The sequence below is a fragment of the Sphaeramia orbicularis genome, chromosome 9 (genome assembly GCF_902148855.1).
Source record: "Sphaeramia orbicularis chromosome 9, fSphaOr1.1, whole genome shotgun sequence".
Taxonomy (NCBI): Eukaryota; Metazoa; Chordata; class Actinopteri; order Kurtiformes; family Apogonidae; genus Sphaeramia; species Sphaeramia orbicularis.
In genome coordinates, this window is record NC_043965.1 from 35,034,393 (window position 1) to 35,049,974 (window position 15,582).

At 41.1% G+C, this 15,582-nt stretch overlaps 1 protein-coding gene across 5 annotated transcripts in view; it reads left to right on the plus strand.

Moving 5' to 3' along the window:
• LOC115426104 (trichohyalin) overlaps positions 1 to 15,582 on the plus strand; it is a 32,923-nt gene that overhangs the window by 1,787 nt on the left and 15,554 nt on the right. The window contains exons 2-8 of one of the 5 annotated variants that reach the window (XM_030144068.1): positions 257 to 351; positions 3,476 to 4,815; positions 4,923 to 5,013; positions 6,227 to 7,614; positions 7,711 to 7,890; positions 7,939 to 9,370; positions 10,212 to 10,337. In XM_030144068.1, the coding sequence (XP_029999928.1) occupies positions 3,491 to 4,815; positions 4,923 to 5,013; positions 6,227 to 7,614; positions 7,711 to 7,890; positions 7,939 to 9,370; positions 10,212 to 10,337 (4,542 nt within the window). In that variant the 5' untranslated portion in view covers positions 257 to 351; positions 3,476 to 3,490. Of the gene's footprint in view, positions 1 to 256; positions 352 to 3,475; positions 4,816 to 4,922; positions 5,014 to 6,226; positions 7,615 to 7,710; positions 9,371 to 10,211; positions 10,338 to 15,582 lie in introns of all 5 variants that reach the window. The other 4 variants (XM_030144069.1, XM_030144066.1, XM_030144070.1 and 1 more) reach the window with 4 other exon arrangements.

Below are 15,582 nucleotides of genomic sequence, written 5' to 3' on the forward strand. Positions count from 1 at the left end.
TGATTTCCTTGTGTATTGTGTTGTTTTTAAGAATACCTTTACTTATGTCATTGGCTCAAATGTATGGGTGTGACTGTGTTTACTGAGGTCTGTGTCAGTGTACGCAGTATCATCTGTCTGCTTCTATATGGAGGCGTGAGAACGCCACAGTCAAGAAGCATTTGGGTTTTCCTGTTGTAGCTCTGCTGTGATTTTAGCTGTAGCCTTGATGGGTACACAGCTGTGAGCTTTACTGACGAAAGTATGTTCCCTCTAGGTTATTTCACCTCCTTCCTCTTGTGATATGACATCGCTGCTTGGTTATAACAAAAACCACCAAAAACCCTCGGCCGACGGTTGACATCTGGACAGGTAAGATATGCTGACATTGTGCATAGTTTTTAGACCCACTATGTTTTTTTTCTCCTCCAAAAACTTGCTGGTCTGAATAACAAAGTGTCTCAGCACATGTGGAAAGCATTATCAGATGTGTAGAGGGAGTTTCTTAAAGGGCTATCATGTAAGTTGCTTAGATATATTGTCTGTCTCTGCACTGATTACAAAAACAACTGATAATACACAACTTAGTATTATCTTAATGTTTCAAACAAGCAGATACAAATCAACACTGTCTCTTTTTTTCACTGCAATCTTAAAGTTGCAGCGTTGTCTAAAAGGAAACTGCAGAAAATTCATTAGGGGAGGAGCTGGACATTCATTGGCAGTCTGGTGTGACTTTTCAGTGGAATCCCCCATTTAGTGTCTGAGCCTGATTTGCCTGTGTTACAACATGGAAAAAGAAAACAATGACACTTACAATAGTCTAGTCCCTCCCTTGTCTCCACCTTAAAGGTACACACAGAGCAAATATTAAGTTACTCCAACGCTATACATACAGTTTTGTGGTCTACTTTGAAGTAGGGCTGCACGATTTTGGCCAAAACTAAAATCCTGATTTTTTTTTTTTTTTTTTCACCTCTAAAAACTCGATTTTCTATTTTGATTCAGGCTGATGGTGGCGTTTTAGTCATTTTCATGTGCAACCTGCAATGCAACGCACTGCTCCCACTCTGTGATGAAATTTGAGGTGCTGAAATAAGTTGGTTGTGCTGCTGTCTTTGACAGATACCGCCTTCAGGCTGAGGCAAGGAATGGTTTGGTCTTCATCGGAAACCGTACCAATTCCACACAACTGAATTGCTCTCGCTATTTTTAGCCTCTCACTCTCCTCAGCAAATGGCATTTTTGTGCTGGTGTGTGGAGACCAAAGCCTGTGGAGACTGCTCTCACAGTTAGGATTAGGAGCCTACAGTAACCCGAAGGCACGCAGCCCGGAGACATGAGAGAGATGAAGTTCAATTCAACGATTACCCTTCTTTAAAAATGGTCATAATTAGATGATCTGATTTTGATTTAAAATCAATTAATCATGCAGCCCTACATTGAAGTTATTTGACATCATTAGTACTTTTCCCAGTTAAGAAATATTAATCATAAATATGTTAACTTTGCACTGTACTGCAGTGTTCAGACTGAAGGTAAAATCAGCCCAAATCAAGTTGTTTTTTTTTCCTTCCTCACATGTACATAGTGTGGAAAGAATAAATCATATAGAAAGTGATTCTTATTTTTAATTCTCATTCAGACAACTTACATGTGATCCTAAACTTGGTATAGGTCTGGGGTTTTTTTTTTGGTTTTTTTTGCAATACCACTGAGGTCTGAACAGTCATATCCTCCTGAGACCCAGGACAGTAAAAGTTTTGGCTTTTTTTTTTTTTACATTAAATAATTGTCTTGATTGGAAACAACATAATGAAACTGTTTTTTCAGATACATTTTTCATTTTCTATTTTGCTACGGAATACCCTTTGCAGTGAACAGTGTTTTTTTTTTTGTTTTGTTTTGTTTTTTTAAGTAAACCTGTGAAATTCTTTCCTCCTACAGAGGACAAAAATGTGTTGCTGGGTCTCAAGAGGATGTTGGAATTCATGGGACTTCTGCATCACTTTATATCACCAATTCTGTGCTAGTACAAGGCACTCACACCATAATAAGCCATGCTGATAATTTTTTACGTAATTTTCCTCATCCTTGTCTCTACACTGGCTTTACTGGCTTCCATTGCATAATCCTACTATATAATACACGTTCTGTATCTGATCGATCGATGTTGCAGCACAGGAGGGCGTTTGTACGAATTTTCATCAGCCTTCACAGGTCCAATCGCCGCCAAACTCACCAAATGAATAGAAACATTATGTGATTATCTTGTAGGCACCATTTTATGTCCGTATTCAAGTGTTGTGAGGTATGCTGGGCAATTTTAGCCTCTCTCTACTTTGAATTCTTCATCCCTGCTGCCATACTTCATTTTTGGAAGTGGTTACGCTGCTGTTCATGAAATTTCTACTGCTAGCAGACGATGCTACAATGTGAAGGCTGCATTTCACTACCACTGTATGAATTTAATCATGCTTGATAGGCCAAACAAATATATGCTCTTCCCTTCATGCCTCACATGTTGGCTCAAATTATTACCTGGACAACGCATGATTAAATGGTAGTTTACAAATGGATAGTGGTGGCAGACAAGTTCTACTTATCATGCTATAGTACAATGGCACCACAGGTACAATGCCGCTAGTTATTATAAATTAAACTGTAAAGCTGACTTCATTGGCCTTCACGGTTACTTTATTAAACAACAGACTGTGTTATGTCTTTGTTATTGTTCTTTGGTGCATGTGGGTCACTTCATGACCACGATAGGTTCATGCTCATGTCTGACATTGGCTAGACTCCAAAATCAGACACCAGTGTGAAGTCAGAATGCATTTGGCACATGTACCAAAAATACATAAACAAACCTTAACTTCAGCTGCCACTAAAGTATCCACTAAAACTCATGATCTCAAGGATAGCACAAAATAATTTTTACTTGTGCTCACGAAAAAAAAAAAAACTAATTTCTCATCTTTTTTTACTACGTAGGTGTAATTTATAATAGCTTTATCCCATTTGTTTAGTCAGCTCTAAGCCCCTGTGATTGTTTGCTGTATTTGCTCATCAACATAGCTTTAATTTCACCTGTCCTTTTCCTGTTATGACAGCTCATGTTTGCTTTTAAAATGCTTTTAAGTTGACTAACGTTCACCTGTGACCTTCAGAGGCCTTTGTCTTTCCCACTGATTTCATTATTTCTTCTTGGGCTGTTCCTGTCTTACTGTTTTCTGTGAAAAAGGCCTTCTAATGTGAACAAGGAAGAAAAAAATCATGAATTTATATATTGCACTCATGCTTTAACCCCCTGCAGTGATCAATGACCCTGTGTAAATATCTTTGTCACTCACCTGTAAAATTATGTTGGCACTCCCCAGGCAAAGTCCATAGTAACCAAGTGCTGTGTGGCTAATTTTATAGTACAGTCACTGACTATGTCAGTAATAAAAGGTGCATTAAATAAATTTTGTTTTTCTTTCTCTTTTGGTTATAGGTCTTTTTTAAGATCATGGCTGCTCAGGTGGAGGTCCAGGCTACGGAGGTAGGGAGGACAGTGACAGGAGGACGACTTCACCTGAGTCCATTGACTGACTCCAGCAATAAGAGCCTCATTGAGATCTCCTCCATGAACCAGTCTCATATCATCAGTTCTGAACCCAACAAACCTGTCCCAGGTCCCAAACCACGGCTCACTCCCAAACCTTTTGCTGTAGAGAAAAACCCCACTATAAAGCCCATACTTGCTCCTAAGCCCCATCCCAAGCCCCGACCAGAGTCCACCCGTCTTGCAGGATACAAACCAGATCTTCCATCCAGTCCAAAACCACAGCAACCAGTTGGCACTACCAAACCCAGGCCCATCTCAACCAACCCCAGCCGTCCTGCCCCTACGTCCTTTATAACATCTACCAAGTTGAATGCAGGGCAGTCAGTCAAGCCAGTTGCCCAGCCTTTTAAACCAGCTCCTCCTCTTGATGTTGGAGACCCCACTAAGCCCATTCCACTTGTGCCAGCAGAGAAGCAGAAACCTGGTGCTTCAAGCTTGTCCTATTCAAAGAGCCTTAAAAGACTCCCAGCAGCAGAGTGGTCTGGAACCACTAAAAAGGATGAGGAGAAGGACCCGGTGTCTCCCAGTAAAGTTGGACCCTCAATGACCAGAGCTAAGTCCATGGGATTTCTTGCGCAAATAGGGCAAGAGGAGGAAAGAGAAGAAAAACCTAAACCTGCTGCTGTGCCACTGCGGCCTCAGCCTAGAGGCGGCAGGCCCAGACCTGTATCAGCTATTTTCCCTGGCAGCCCAGTTAAAGCAGAATCACCAGTTTCTGCACCTAGCAGGGTTGAGAGACGGCCTCTTTCAGCAGATCTCACAGCCAGGTTTGAATCTATTGGTCTTTCTCTGCACCGTAAATCTCCCAAGGTAAACCTTAAGGAAAACACTCCAGAGGCAAAGGTGCAACCACAGAAGAGAGAGCAAGAGAAACCTCTGAGTTCAACCCCACAAAGTGCAGATGTTGGCGCTAAAGCTGCTGTTCCAGACCAAAGCAATAAAACCACAGAAGAAACATCTGTGAAAGAGACTGATGAAGAAAAGCGAGGAGCTAGGATCAAATCACGAATCAGTCTTCTTCTTGATTCATCTTTCTCTGCTGTGGCACCTGCCCCAGGCCAAGGGTCAGATGTCCACTCACCTGTGCAGCCACCCACTGAAACTGAACCAGCAGTGGGTGTCAAACAACTCATCAAGCAGCTGACGGTAGACACAACGCCAACACAGAGTCCAGCTGTGAAACCAGTGCTGAAACCCCGCCCCCTGCCCCTTGACCTGACAAAAAGGTAAGCGCTGCTTTCCATTTGTTGTCTTGTTTGTTCTGTCCTGCGTCTTCGTCCAGGAGTTCCATTGTCATGCATGGCTTTTGTCTTGTGTAATGTATGTTCATCAGGTTTTCATCTGAGAGGTCATCAGACCTTGGCAGTGTTTCCCTCAGTGAGACAACAGATCGCCATGAGATCAGCAAAGGTCCCCAAAAGAGGGTAAGAGAGGGATGAAGATCTGTAGGAATTATTTTTTTGTTGTTTTTTTTAACTGTATGTTTAGCATGTTCATGTGACTAACGATGACAAATGTTGCCCTCAAATACTGTCACATGCTGTCCTTCAAACAGGCTTGAACTCTGCATATTTCTTTTCAGTGTCTCGGAAAAAAATATAAAGAATAAACAAATCAAAAGAGCAGAATGGGTAAAATGTTATTAGAATGAAATAGAAAGGGATAACAGAAAAGAAATGACCCATTAAGAGGAAAAACTCTTACAGATTTTTACAAAGTATTAAAGGGCACTAGCTTCATTCATCTAAAGTTAATTTCTTACCCTTATATTAAAATATTGAAATTATTTTTGAGACATTTTTGTAGTCTATCAAAATAATTAGTAACATAAACCTCTTAAAATACATGATTTACTGAATTGCATTATCATACCGATGAGAATAATTAACTGACAACACTCATGTTTAATTTGTGGCTGGGATGCTCAGAGTAGATGCACAAAGTAAAAAAAATGTTGTCATTGCCACTTACCTATTAAACCAAGATTTTGCGCCATAGTTTAAACTGTTGCAAGACAATCTATGAAGCACAAAGTGTTTAGTTTACCTTCATCTCCATCACACCTTCACCCTCATCTGTGATATTTTTGAACAAATTGTACCCAAGTAGCTGCTGTTATAAGAGTGCATCTTGTCTAGGGCCCTGCCTGTTTGTGTCCCATTCCCAGAGGAAATGGGGCATTTCAGTAAAAAGAACAAAACTATACATGTGCTAAGCTGTGAAACCTTAGACAGCTGCCACATTAATTTTCCCTTGTGGCTACTGGTTATGAAACATGGAGAGAGGAGATCACTGGGAAAAGGTCAACACAGACAGGCTTTGATTACCACCTCTGCACCACACCCACTGTTATGAGGCCAAACTAGAACAAGGGAATACCATACCAACACTGACAGTTATTCAGTCAATCATTGCGGACTTTTGTGTGCATTTCCAGTTTTTTTCTGGTATCTCATCTGTTGTGACATCTGACTTGTAGTAAAAATACTTTGGTTTAGAGATATTTTTTTAGTATCTAGTGTAGCTTGTATTGCATTCTGAAGCAAGAAATACTGTGTCTATCAAACAGGCAGAGGTTTGCAGGCTTGTTTTCATCTAATATTTCTCAGTGTATCTCCTACATTTTTTTTTTTTTAGATTGAGGAGTCTGTGGTCACCCCTAGTGATATGAAGATGATTATGGATTTGCAAGATTCCCAGAAGCAGATAAGAAAACCCTCCATGCCTGAAGGGCCTGATTTGTCAATTGGCACTACTTCCAAAGAAAGCAATTCAAGCAGTGAAGTGCAGACCGTTAGAGCATCTTTGTTTGAAAATGTCGTGGAGAAATACAGTGTTCTAATGGTGGATGACAATAAATATGAAAATAAGGCTAGTGACTCACCCAGCAGCCCATTACCTAAAAAAATGGATGATGAGGGAAAACTTGTCACTGCTACTTATAAGGAACCTCCATCTCCATCAAGTCCTGTGCGTGTTTTACATGCATTTGACACTGTTCATTCAGTGGAAGAGAACAGGGCAGTAAGTGAGAACGTACCCCCTGCTCAGTGGGAAGATAAGGCCATGACCCTTCGTTCCAGACGCTCAGAAGGGAGCAAGCCAGCAGTGGAGAGAACTGATTCAGCAGCGCAAGGAGAACCCGTAGTGACTGCGATGCCAGAACAGCAGCCTCGGTACCTTAGAGTAGGTGCTTTGCCGAAATGGACCACTGCAGATGTCAGTCAGGAGGCAGGGTTGGAGAAAGGGATGATGAAGGGAACACAAAGGGAAGGACGAAACAAAAACAGCCAGAGAGAAGCAGATCAGGAGGATGTATATGCATCTGATAAACACTTGAAAATGCTACAGGCTGAAGAACAGCTGAAACCCAGGGCAACCTACTTTGCTTTGACTGGACAAATGCAAGAGACACCTTCTCTTGCGGATTCAGGAACAGCTGTGGGGGACATGACTGTTCCTTTTGATGATTCTTCTTCACAGTGGGGCTCCCAGGTGAAGGTTTTACCCTTGAGAAGGAATCCATCATTGAATGAAGCTTTTTCAAAGCCCTTTGAAAGTCCAGACCAAGTTGAGAAGATAATGAGAGGCAGAGCGACATATGATGGACAGACAGCAGAGGAAATCATGGAAGGTGAAAAGAAACGAGAACCTGTAAAGGAGATGGAAAGACACAAAGGACAATTAAAAGAGCTTGACAGGGAAACACAAAGGCAACTTGAAATGGAGAAACAAGCGCTTTTACAATTTGTACAGATGAAGGAAAGGGATCTGCAGAGAGATTTTGAAAGACAAAGACAGAGGGCTTTTGAGAAGGAGAAGCAAGAGTTTGAGGAGAAACAGCGAGCACTAGAAATGCAGAAACAAATAGAGCTTGAAAAACAAAAAATCCAAGAATATGAGAGAGAGAAACAAAGAGAATTGGAAAGGGAGAGACAGAGGCAACTTGAGAAAGAAAGACGCAGAGAATTAGAAAGGCAGAAACAGCGAGAGCTGGAAAAGGAGAGACAGCGTGAACTGGAGAGGCAAAAGAAGAGGGAGGAAGAGAGGCAGAGAGAGCTAGAAAAAGAGAGGCAAAAGAAGAGGGAGGAAGAGAGGCAGAGAGAGCAAGAAAAAGAGAGGCAAAAGAAGAGGGAGGAAGAGAGGCAGAAAGAGCTGGAAAAGGAGAGACAACGTGAACTGGAGAGGCAAAAGAAGAGGGAGGAAGAGAGGCAGAGAGAGCTAGAAAAGGAGAGGCAAAAGAAGAGGGAGGAAGAGAGGCAGAAAGAGCTGGAAAAGGAGAGACAACGTGAACTGGAGAGGCAAAAGAAGAGGGAGGAAGAGAGGCAGAGAGAGCTAGAAAAGGAGAGGCAAAAGAAGAGGGAGGAAGAGAGGCAGAAAGAGCTGGAAAAGGAGAGACAACGTGAATTGGAGAGGCAAAGGCAGAAGGAGGAAGAGAGGCAAAAAGAACTGGACAAGGAGAGGAAATTGCTGGAATTGCAAAGGGAAAAACAGAGAATAGAGGAGATGGAGAGAATTAAAGAGCTGGAGAGGAAGCAGCTCATAGAGTTTCAGAAAATGAAACAGAAAGAAAAGGAGCGGCAGCAGATCCTGGAGCTGGAGAAGCAGAGACTTAGAGAAAAGATGGAGAGAGAGGAGGCAGAGAAAATGAAACAGATGGCCTTAGAACATGAAATGTTAAGACTCAGAGAGCTTGAGAAAGAAAGGGAAAAACAAAAGGAGATAGAAAAGCAGAGGGAGTTGGAGCAACAGAGACAAAAGGAGAGGGAGCGTCTAAAAGAGATTGAAAGGGAAAAGCAGAGAGAAATGGAACAACAGAGACAAAGAGATTTAGAAAGAGAAAGACAGAAACAATTAGACTTAGAAAACCAGAGGTTGAAACACCAAGAGCTAGAAAAGGAAAGGCAGAGGAAGGAGGATTTGGAGAGAATTAAAGAGATGGAAAGAAGGCAGCTCTTGGAATTAGAGAGACAAAAGCAGGCAGAAAGAGAAAGACAACAAATTTTGGAGCTGGAAAAACGCAGATTGAGGGAGAAGATGGAAAGGGAGGAAGCAGAAAAGATGAGACACATTGCCAAGCAACAGGAAGCCGAGAGACAGCGCCTGAAAGAGAAACAGAAGAAAGAGGAACAGGAGAGAGTGAGGCTGGAGACGTCATCTCTCAGACCTAAAGTGGTGGATCTGGACTCTGTTCTTCGCGTTGACCCATGTTCCAAGGCTGCCTCTCAACGTGGTGACCCTTCCACACGATGGAAGGAGCCGTCGGCAAAAGCAGAGCAGCCATACAGACCTGGTGTCCTTGACCTAGACTCTTTCACATCTCAGACTCAGCTTTCTCCAGCTAGAGACTTGTTTCCTGTTTCTGGTATTCAGGGAATAGAGGCTGTGACTGGGGCAAGAGCACAGGTGCCATCACAGACCTCAGTAGGCTTCTCAAGCCCTGTGTGGACAATGTCTCCACAGGATCCATGGGAGCTTCGGCAAGTTGAAATGTCTGTGGACAAACCTGAGCAAACCAGGAAAAATGCAGGCAAACCTAGCCCTGAACAGCTCCTCCTCAAGCAGGAGGAACGGCACCAGTCTGCACACAAGCGCTGGTCTGGTCTGCTTGATGAGCCTCTTCACTTGGCTCTGATTCCTGGGCTGGAGGCCAAAACTTATAACTCTCCTGCAGGAGTCTCCAGCAGCTTTTCTGCAGAGCAGATCTGGCTTCCCAGAGAGCCACAGCCTCAAGAGAGCAGGGGAGATGCCCAGAGCCATCGGAGATCACAGGGATCACAGGTGGGTGAGAGAGAGGTCTACAAAACACTACCAGAATCACATAAAGATCTATGACTGCACTGCACTATGCTATCATAACACATTACATGTGATAATTATACTGAAAACAATAGGATGATGGGTGTTGGATAAGGAAGAGGCTTATATTCAAAATGTTACACAACAAATAAAAGGTGTGCATATTCATCTATTTCTTACTCTTACATGATGACTGAGTTTGTGATACAAAATGCTTTGCAAAATAACCCCCTACCCCTTTACCCCGTATACTTGTATTTAAAGATAAAAAGAATCTAAACCTGAAATAAAATTTTGAAGATGCATAGTCCGCACATTAGAAATTGACAAATAACCAAAACAATTGTTAGTGCTATTTCACATTTCAGTATCTCTGAAGAAACAACAATTCAATGGTTTTTACTATGCTGATGTAGTCTGACTCAGGTACTAGTGTGTTCCACCTCCTCTAACCAAATGTTATGATTTTCAGTCCCCCCTCACTATACTGAACAACAACCTTCAAGGTAGCATCTAATTTGAAAAGTTAGTTTGGACAAATATTTTTGCCATTAAGCAGTTGGCCTTACCTTATCATGTTAAAATATCCCATTAAATTTCTACCAAAACTGTTAATGCCTCCAAGATGATAGTAATTGGTCCAAAATTTTAATTGACATTTTGAATTTGGTTTGACAAGGATATCATGAGAGATGAGAATAATACTGGCATATACATTAAATGTCACAGAATCTAAGAGGATGAAGAGTTTTCAATGAGTGTTCATGATGATCAGATTTAAAATGAGTATGACTTGGTCACTTTAGTCTCTGTTTGTTGGTAGGAGCTGAACAGGATGCGATCTCGCAGTGTCTCACGGCGGTCAGCCCCTTCAAGCAGCGCTATAGAGGGAAGCCTCTCCAGGGTGAGGAGTCGTAGTGCCCACAGAGAGCAGAGTCGACACAGTTGGGTGAGTCAATCTACAACCCAGTCTCACAAACAGATAAACTCTGGAACTGGGAAGGATTGTAATTTGATGCTTGAGCATTTTTTAGGTTGCTTTTAGCCTCAGTTACTTTTGTTTAGTCTGCTTCTCAGTCTGCAGTGTGCAGACGGGGTGGGAAATCTGTGCACACTTATGTGAGCATTTGTGTGTCTGTGTCAAGGATGTGCATCAAGGTCAGACAGTAAGCGCAGGTGGAATGCAGTTAGTTGACTGGAAGGTGACAGCTCAGTGCTGCCGGGTTCAGGTGAAAGAGACTGTGACTAATGTTGAAGGAACGGCCTCTCGAAGTCACCCCCACCCATCTTGTGTTGTGTTCAAGGGAAGTGTTGCCTCACACCTATGCAGGCCTGAAATTCAGGATTGGATCAGTCAAATGGTTAATGAGTACCTAATCTGTATGCTTATTTATCAGCGGTTTGTTTAAGTGACTTGGAAAGTTGTGAAGTGACATGACAGGTAATTGTGTCCTGCAGCCTAACAGAATATTTGTGTGACTGTTTGACACTTTATGAGACCTGTTGCTCCTACTATAACCAGTTCAGCACATTTTATTCCTTTCATTTTGATATTGGTAACTTGGATGTTTACATGTTGGAAGTCATACTTATTTAATATATCATCAGCAATCACTTATATACTTTGTTTTTGTGTATATAGGGTTGGGTTCTGTCCACTCCACATAATTGTAGGTTGAAAGACTATGCCATGAACACAGAAGTGCAGTACATTGTGTCTGATAATTGCATGCTACAGTGTCAGAGTTCAGATTTCAGTGTAAGGTCAATACCACCATCTAGTGGTTGTGTTTTGTGAATGGATCTCTGGTGTCAGTTTACTTCCTCTTTGAGTTTTGGTGAGAACATAGCTGAGAAACAGCCATTTCGAGTCTGACTTTGAAACATCTGTGCAACGCTTTATGCGACGGCAACGGTGTTACCCTTTATAACACTGTACCAACAGCAGTGATAATATATCAAAAAGCAGACTGGTATGTTCTGCAAATACTGCATGAAAATATTGTTAACATAGATTCACCTTTATGGTGCTAAGCTGTGTTGGGAAGATTACCTTTGGGATGTAGAAGGTTACAGATCTGTGTTTACCAGTAATAGAACTACTTGAATAACCTCATTAAAGTTCACATTTGATTTCTTTTTGATTAGTTTTGTAGCAAATGTTGACCCTAAAAACACAGATTTATACAAAGAAGTATAAATCTCCCAATACTGATTACTGTCAAACCTTTATTTACCATTGGGCTACTTGTCACTTGAAGTAATCTCCGTAATGTTTTAAAACACAAATAATATGGAAGCAAAATCAAGTCTACTTTAATTTTACTTCACGCTGAATGATGATAGAGGAGTCCATATTAACCAGGGTGAATACTGCTCACATTTTGGTAATACTTATTCCCAAATCTTTTTAATGCATCTCATTTGATTTACAGTGTGTAAAGAGATGTGCATTAATTTGATTGAATTTCTCTTAAAATTTGAGTACACAATGAAAAAGAATAACATACAACTCCAACCAAACAATCAACATTTTCTTTAGTAATTTGAGTCGTTGTCATGTCAGTAATTGTGATGGATTGCAGTGACATGGCCAGATGACATGTTGTAGTGTTGCACAGTCCCACAAATTTCCAAAAAGTACGTTTGAGAATGTTGAATTTACATGACAGAAATACCATGCTATACCGTATCAGCTGTTAGACATAAAAAAAAAATACATTTCTCCAAAACAAGTCTTTAAGTCTTTAAGAAAAACAACTGAAAATATTAGCATCAGACAGTCAAAACCAAACAGGAATTTTCAGTTGGATCTTTTCAGATAAGTCATCCCACTCAACTTGGAACGATAAAATATGAAGTGAAATTCATCTGCAGTAACACACACACAGTGCTTGTTGGGAATCCCTTTAATTTGTCAAAGTTTCCAGTAAATGAAGGCCCAGGTTGACGACTGAATTCACTGCTGAACTGAAATACCAGACTCTGTGTCAGGTTCACTCTCACTGTTTCTGTTGCCTTCATGCAAATCTTGTGGCTACATCTTTCCAAGTGTTGAAATGGCAAAAAGTACTACCATATGGACTATGTTTTGCAGCTCAACAATATGAAATTTAGGGCATGATATGAAATGCTATATATTTTTTATATCATCACTCAATCTGTATCATCACAGTGCACAACTCTAGTGGTAATTTACCAGTTTTTCCACTGAGCGCAAATTTTGATATGCTTCTAAAATATTAAAATCACATAAAAATAATAGAAAAAAGTGTGAAAAATGTGAAGTTAAGATCAAATGTAGAACAGTGATGTCAGCTCTGAGATGTGATGAATTTCCAAGGGTTATATTTACTGGCAGAAACCTCCTCAAACTCACATGGGTGAGGTAATATAGTTGCACGATGACATCATTTGGATCCGTTGAAGGGTCTGAGGCTGGTGAGTGTGGCAGAACAGAGATGGGCACCATGCTGAGAGCTGTGTTGTACATATGGTCCTGCTGCCTCACCCCTCACTGCCTCTGGGTAAGTCACAACACCAGTCTAGCTAGTACAGATGTTTGACTACAATGAACTGAGAAATGTACAGAGGGACTTCAGTATTGCAGTGATTACAGTTTTATAGCCACTCTGTGTACTTACAGTATGTGCCTCTACATCTTTGAGGGGTTGCTGCTTGTGTTTCTCAGCTGCTTTCTGGCTGGTGATGTCAGCTAAAGAGGGGAAATGACGACCAGCTCTGAGTCATTTCCCTGTATGTGATGCTCAGTATTAGGATGAGGAGGGGTGGGGGAAACGGCTACAATGATGATGACTTTTCTGTTATTACTTTGTACAAGTAATGAACTCCTTTGCCATCACATTCTAAAATGTGTGTACATGACGCCAGATCTGGATGATTTAAAAGCAGTCTTTTAAGTAGGTTTGCAGTGTTATGAGAGATTTTCATTGTTAAAACAGTCTCAAACAATATCGGAGTTTAACGGTATCACTTGTATTGTACAATTATTGTCAGTTATTATGATCCTGTGAAAAATGAAAATTATGGATGTTTTTTTTTTTCTAAAAAATGCTTTACAGGTCAGGGGATATTGAAACATGATTTATTGATAAACTTCTAACCATTTTCAATAGAAGTTTCAGCATCTAAAAAAGTAATTTCTCTTTAGCTATAGATAAAGCAAACCTTTGAACAATATATACATCGACATTACATTACCCACTATGAACATCAGTAATTTTATACCTCTTTTGAAACGTTATCACCTCAACAAACATACCAAATGCATACTCTAGTGAATGTATACGTTTATCCTATGTTTTGTAAAAAAAATTGTTGTTATTACACTTATTGGCATTTGTCATTCTGTCATAAGAAATATAATAGTAGTATAATACTAATTTTGAGTATATTTTCAACAGGACAGTTAAGTTGAGGAGACTGAATATCAAATATTGTATAGAGTCTCAAGGATACATGTGACAGAGTATGTACAAGAGATATGGAAACTGTAAACCTTTTGTAAAATACATCAAAGGAATGCTAATCAGATTACCTGTAGGGGGCATGTGTGGACTGGCTTCGTCATTATTAACCCCTGTGTCCCACTTTGTTCTGGGGTCTACTCTCTTGAGGTGGGTCTGGAGTTACCTAACCTGCCTCTCTTTATTTAGGGAATGTGCTCACTGAGGCTTTTGAAAGATGAGGTATTCAAATGTTTGCATTCGTCTAACTGTAAGATTTAAACAAACACTGACTGACTGTTGTGATTCTTTGTTTTGGCTGCATTGAGTGGACGAACTGGTTGATAAGCATTTCATTTTCCTTTACGCTGGTGAAGCTGCACCTGTCTTTTTAGTGTTCTCTTTCATGCATGTCTAATCACTCTATTTATAGTTTTCTCCTTAACATGATCTTGCACTTGTGCTAATTCCAGTGGGTTTATATCACACATTCTCATCTTCACTTTCCCTTTCTGCCTCTTAATAGCGTCTGTCTTTCTGTTTTTTGCACTTGTTTCCAACCCTCCTCTTCTGTTCTGGCTGTGACACTACAGTATCTTGCTCTGCAACTGAATCAGGCTAGAGCGACAGAGCACCGCAGAACATATATCACCCTCCCCTCTCCCTCCCAGTCTGTATCAGGGACCTCCCATTCTCTCTCACTCTCTCTGACTTCATTCCACACTCCCTCTCTCCACCCAGTTTCTCCTTGACGGTGAGTCCTATAGCGCTGAGTACAGAGAGGAGCTCTGCTGACGCATTTTCTCCTACCTGCCCGTACCTGCAGAAAAGGCCCAGGAGGGAACAGTTTGCTCTCTGCTCCTCTTTTCTCCTCTGGATCTGACTACCCCACCACTGTAGTCTCTCTTCTTTTCCTTTATTTTGTACTTCATTGTCCTCTGGTTTTCCTTATGGAATACGAATGACTACAGCAGCTGTCTTGCACCATTTTTATTGCAGGAGATAGCATAGTTCCAGGCATCGTGGGTATGTAAGACTTCTCAGATGAAAGGATTTTTGAACTTCTAACCAGGATGTTGTTTTGGATGGGACACATCAACACAAGCACTGGGAGGTCTGTCAGGTTGGCTGTAATTGAGTCAGAGTAAGACAGGCAAGCTTGCGCCTAGAAATTTGAAAAAGGTCTCTGAGCAGCATTAAAAAATATTTCAAGTAGCACAGTCTGCAGATATAATGGAAATAGATAACTGAAAGTTGTGTCAGGCTTAAATGCAATTTTGAGGATATGATTGTTATTAATGCATGTGACTACAGTTCATTTCTAGTTTTACTTGTGTATTTGGAGCCACAGAAACATGGATTAGAAACCTGTTGGTAGATTTTAGGACTGTTTCATATAGTATGGTCATGCATAACTAATATTAAGTTCAGGGCTTAGACCAACCTTACATAACCTTTACATGCCCACTGGCTTGTGGTGCCAGGTGCATCATAACAGGCGTATCCTGTGGGCTTGGAAATAGACAGGAGAAAGCTTCACAATTCACTGAAAGCTGACAGTATGGAGCTTTGACGGGGATGAGTTGAAACCAAGCCCTGACTTCTCCAGTGGGACTGCACTGCAGAACAGCCATTTAGAAGTGAAGCCGAGGAGAGGCTTGGTCCTGTAATGGTCAGGGACTGGCTGTCGTTGATTGCGCTGCAGTGCTGTAAGCAGCAGACACCACC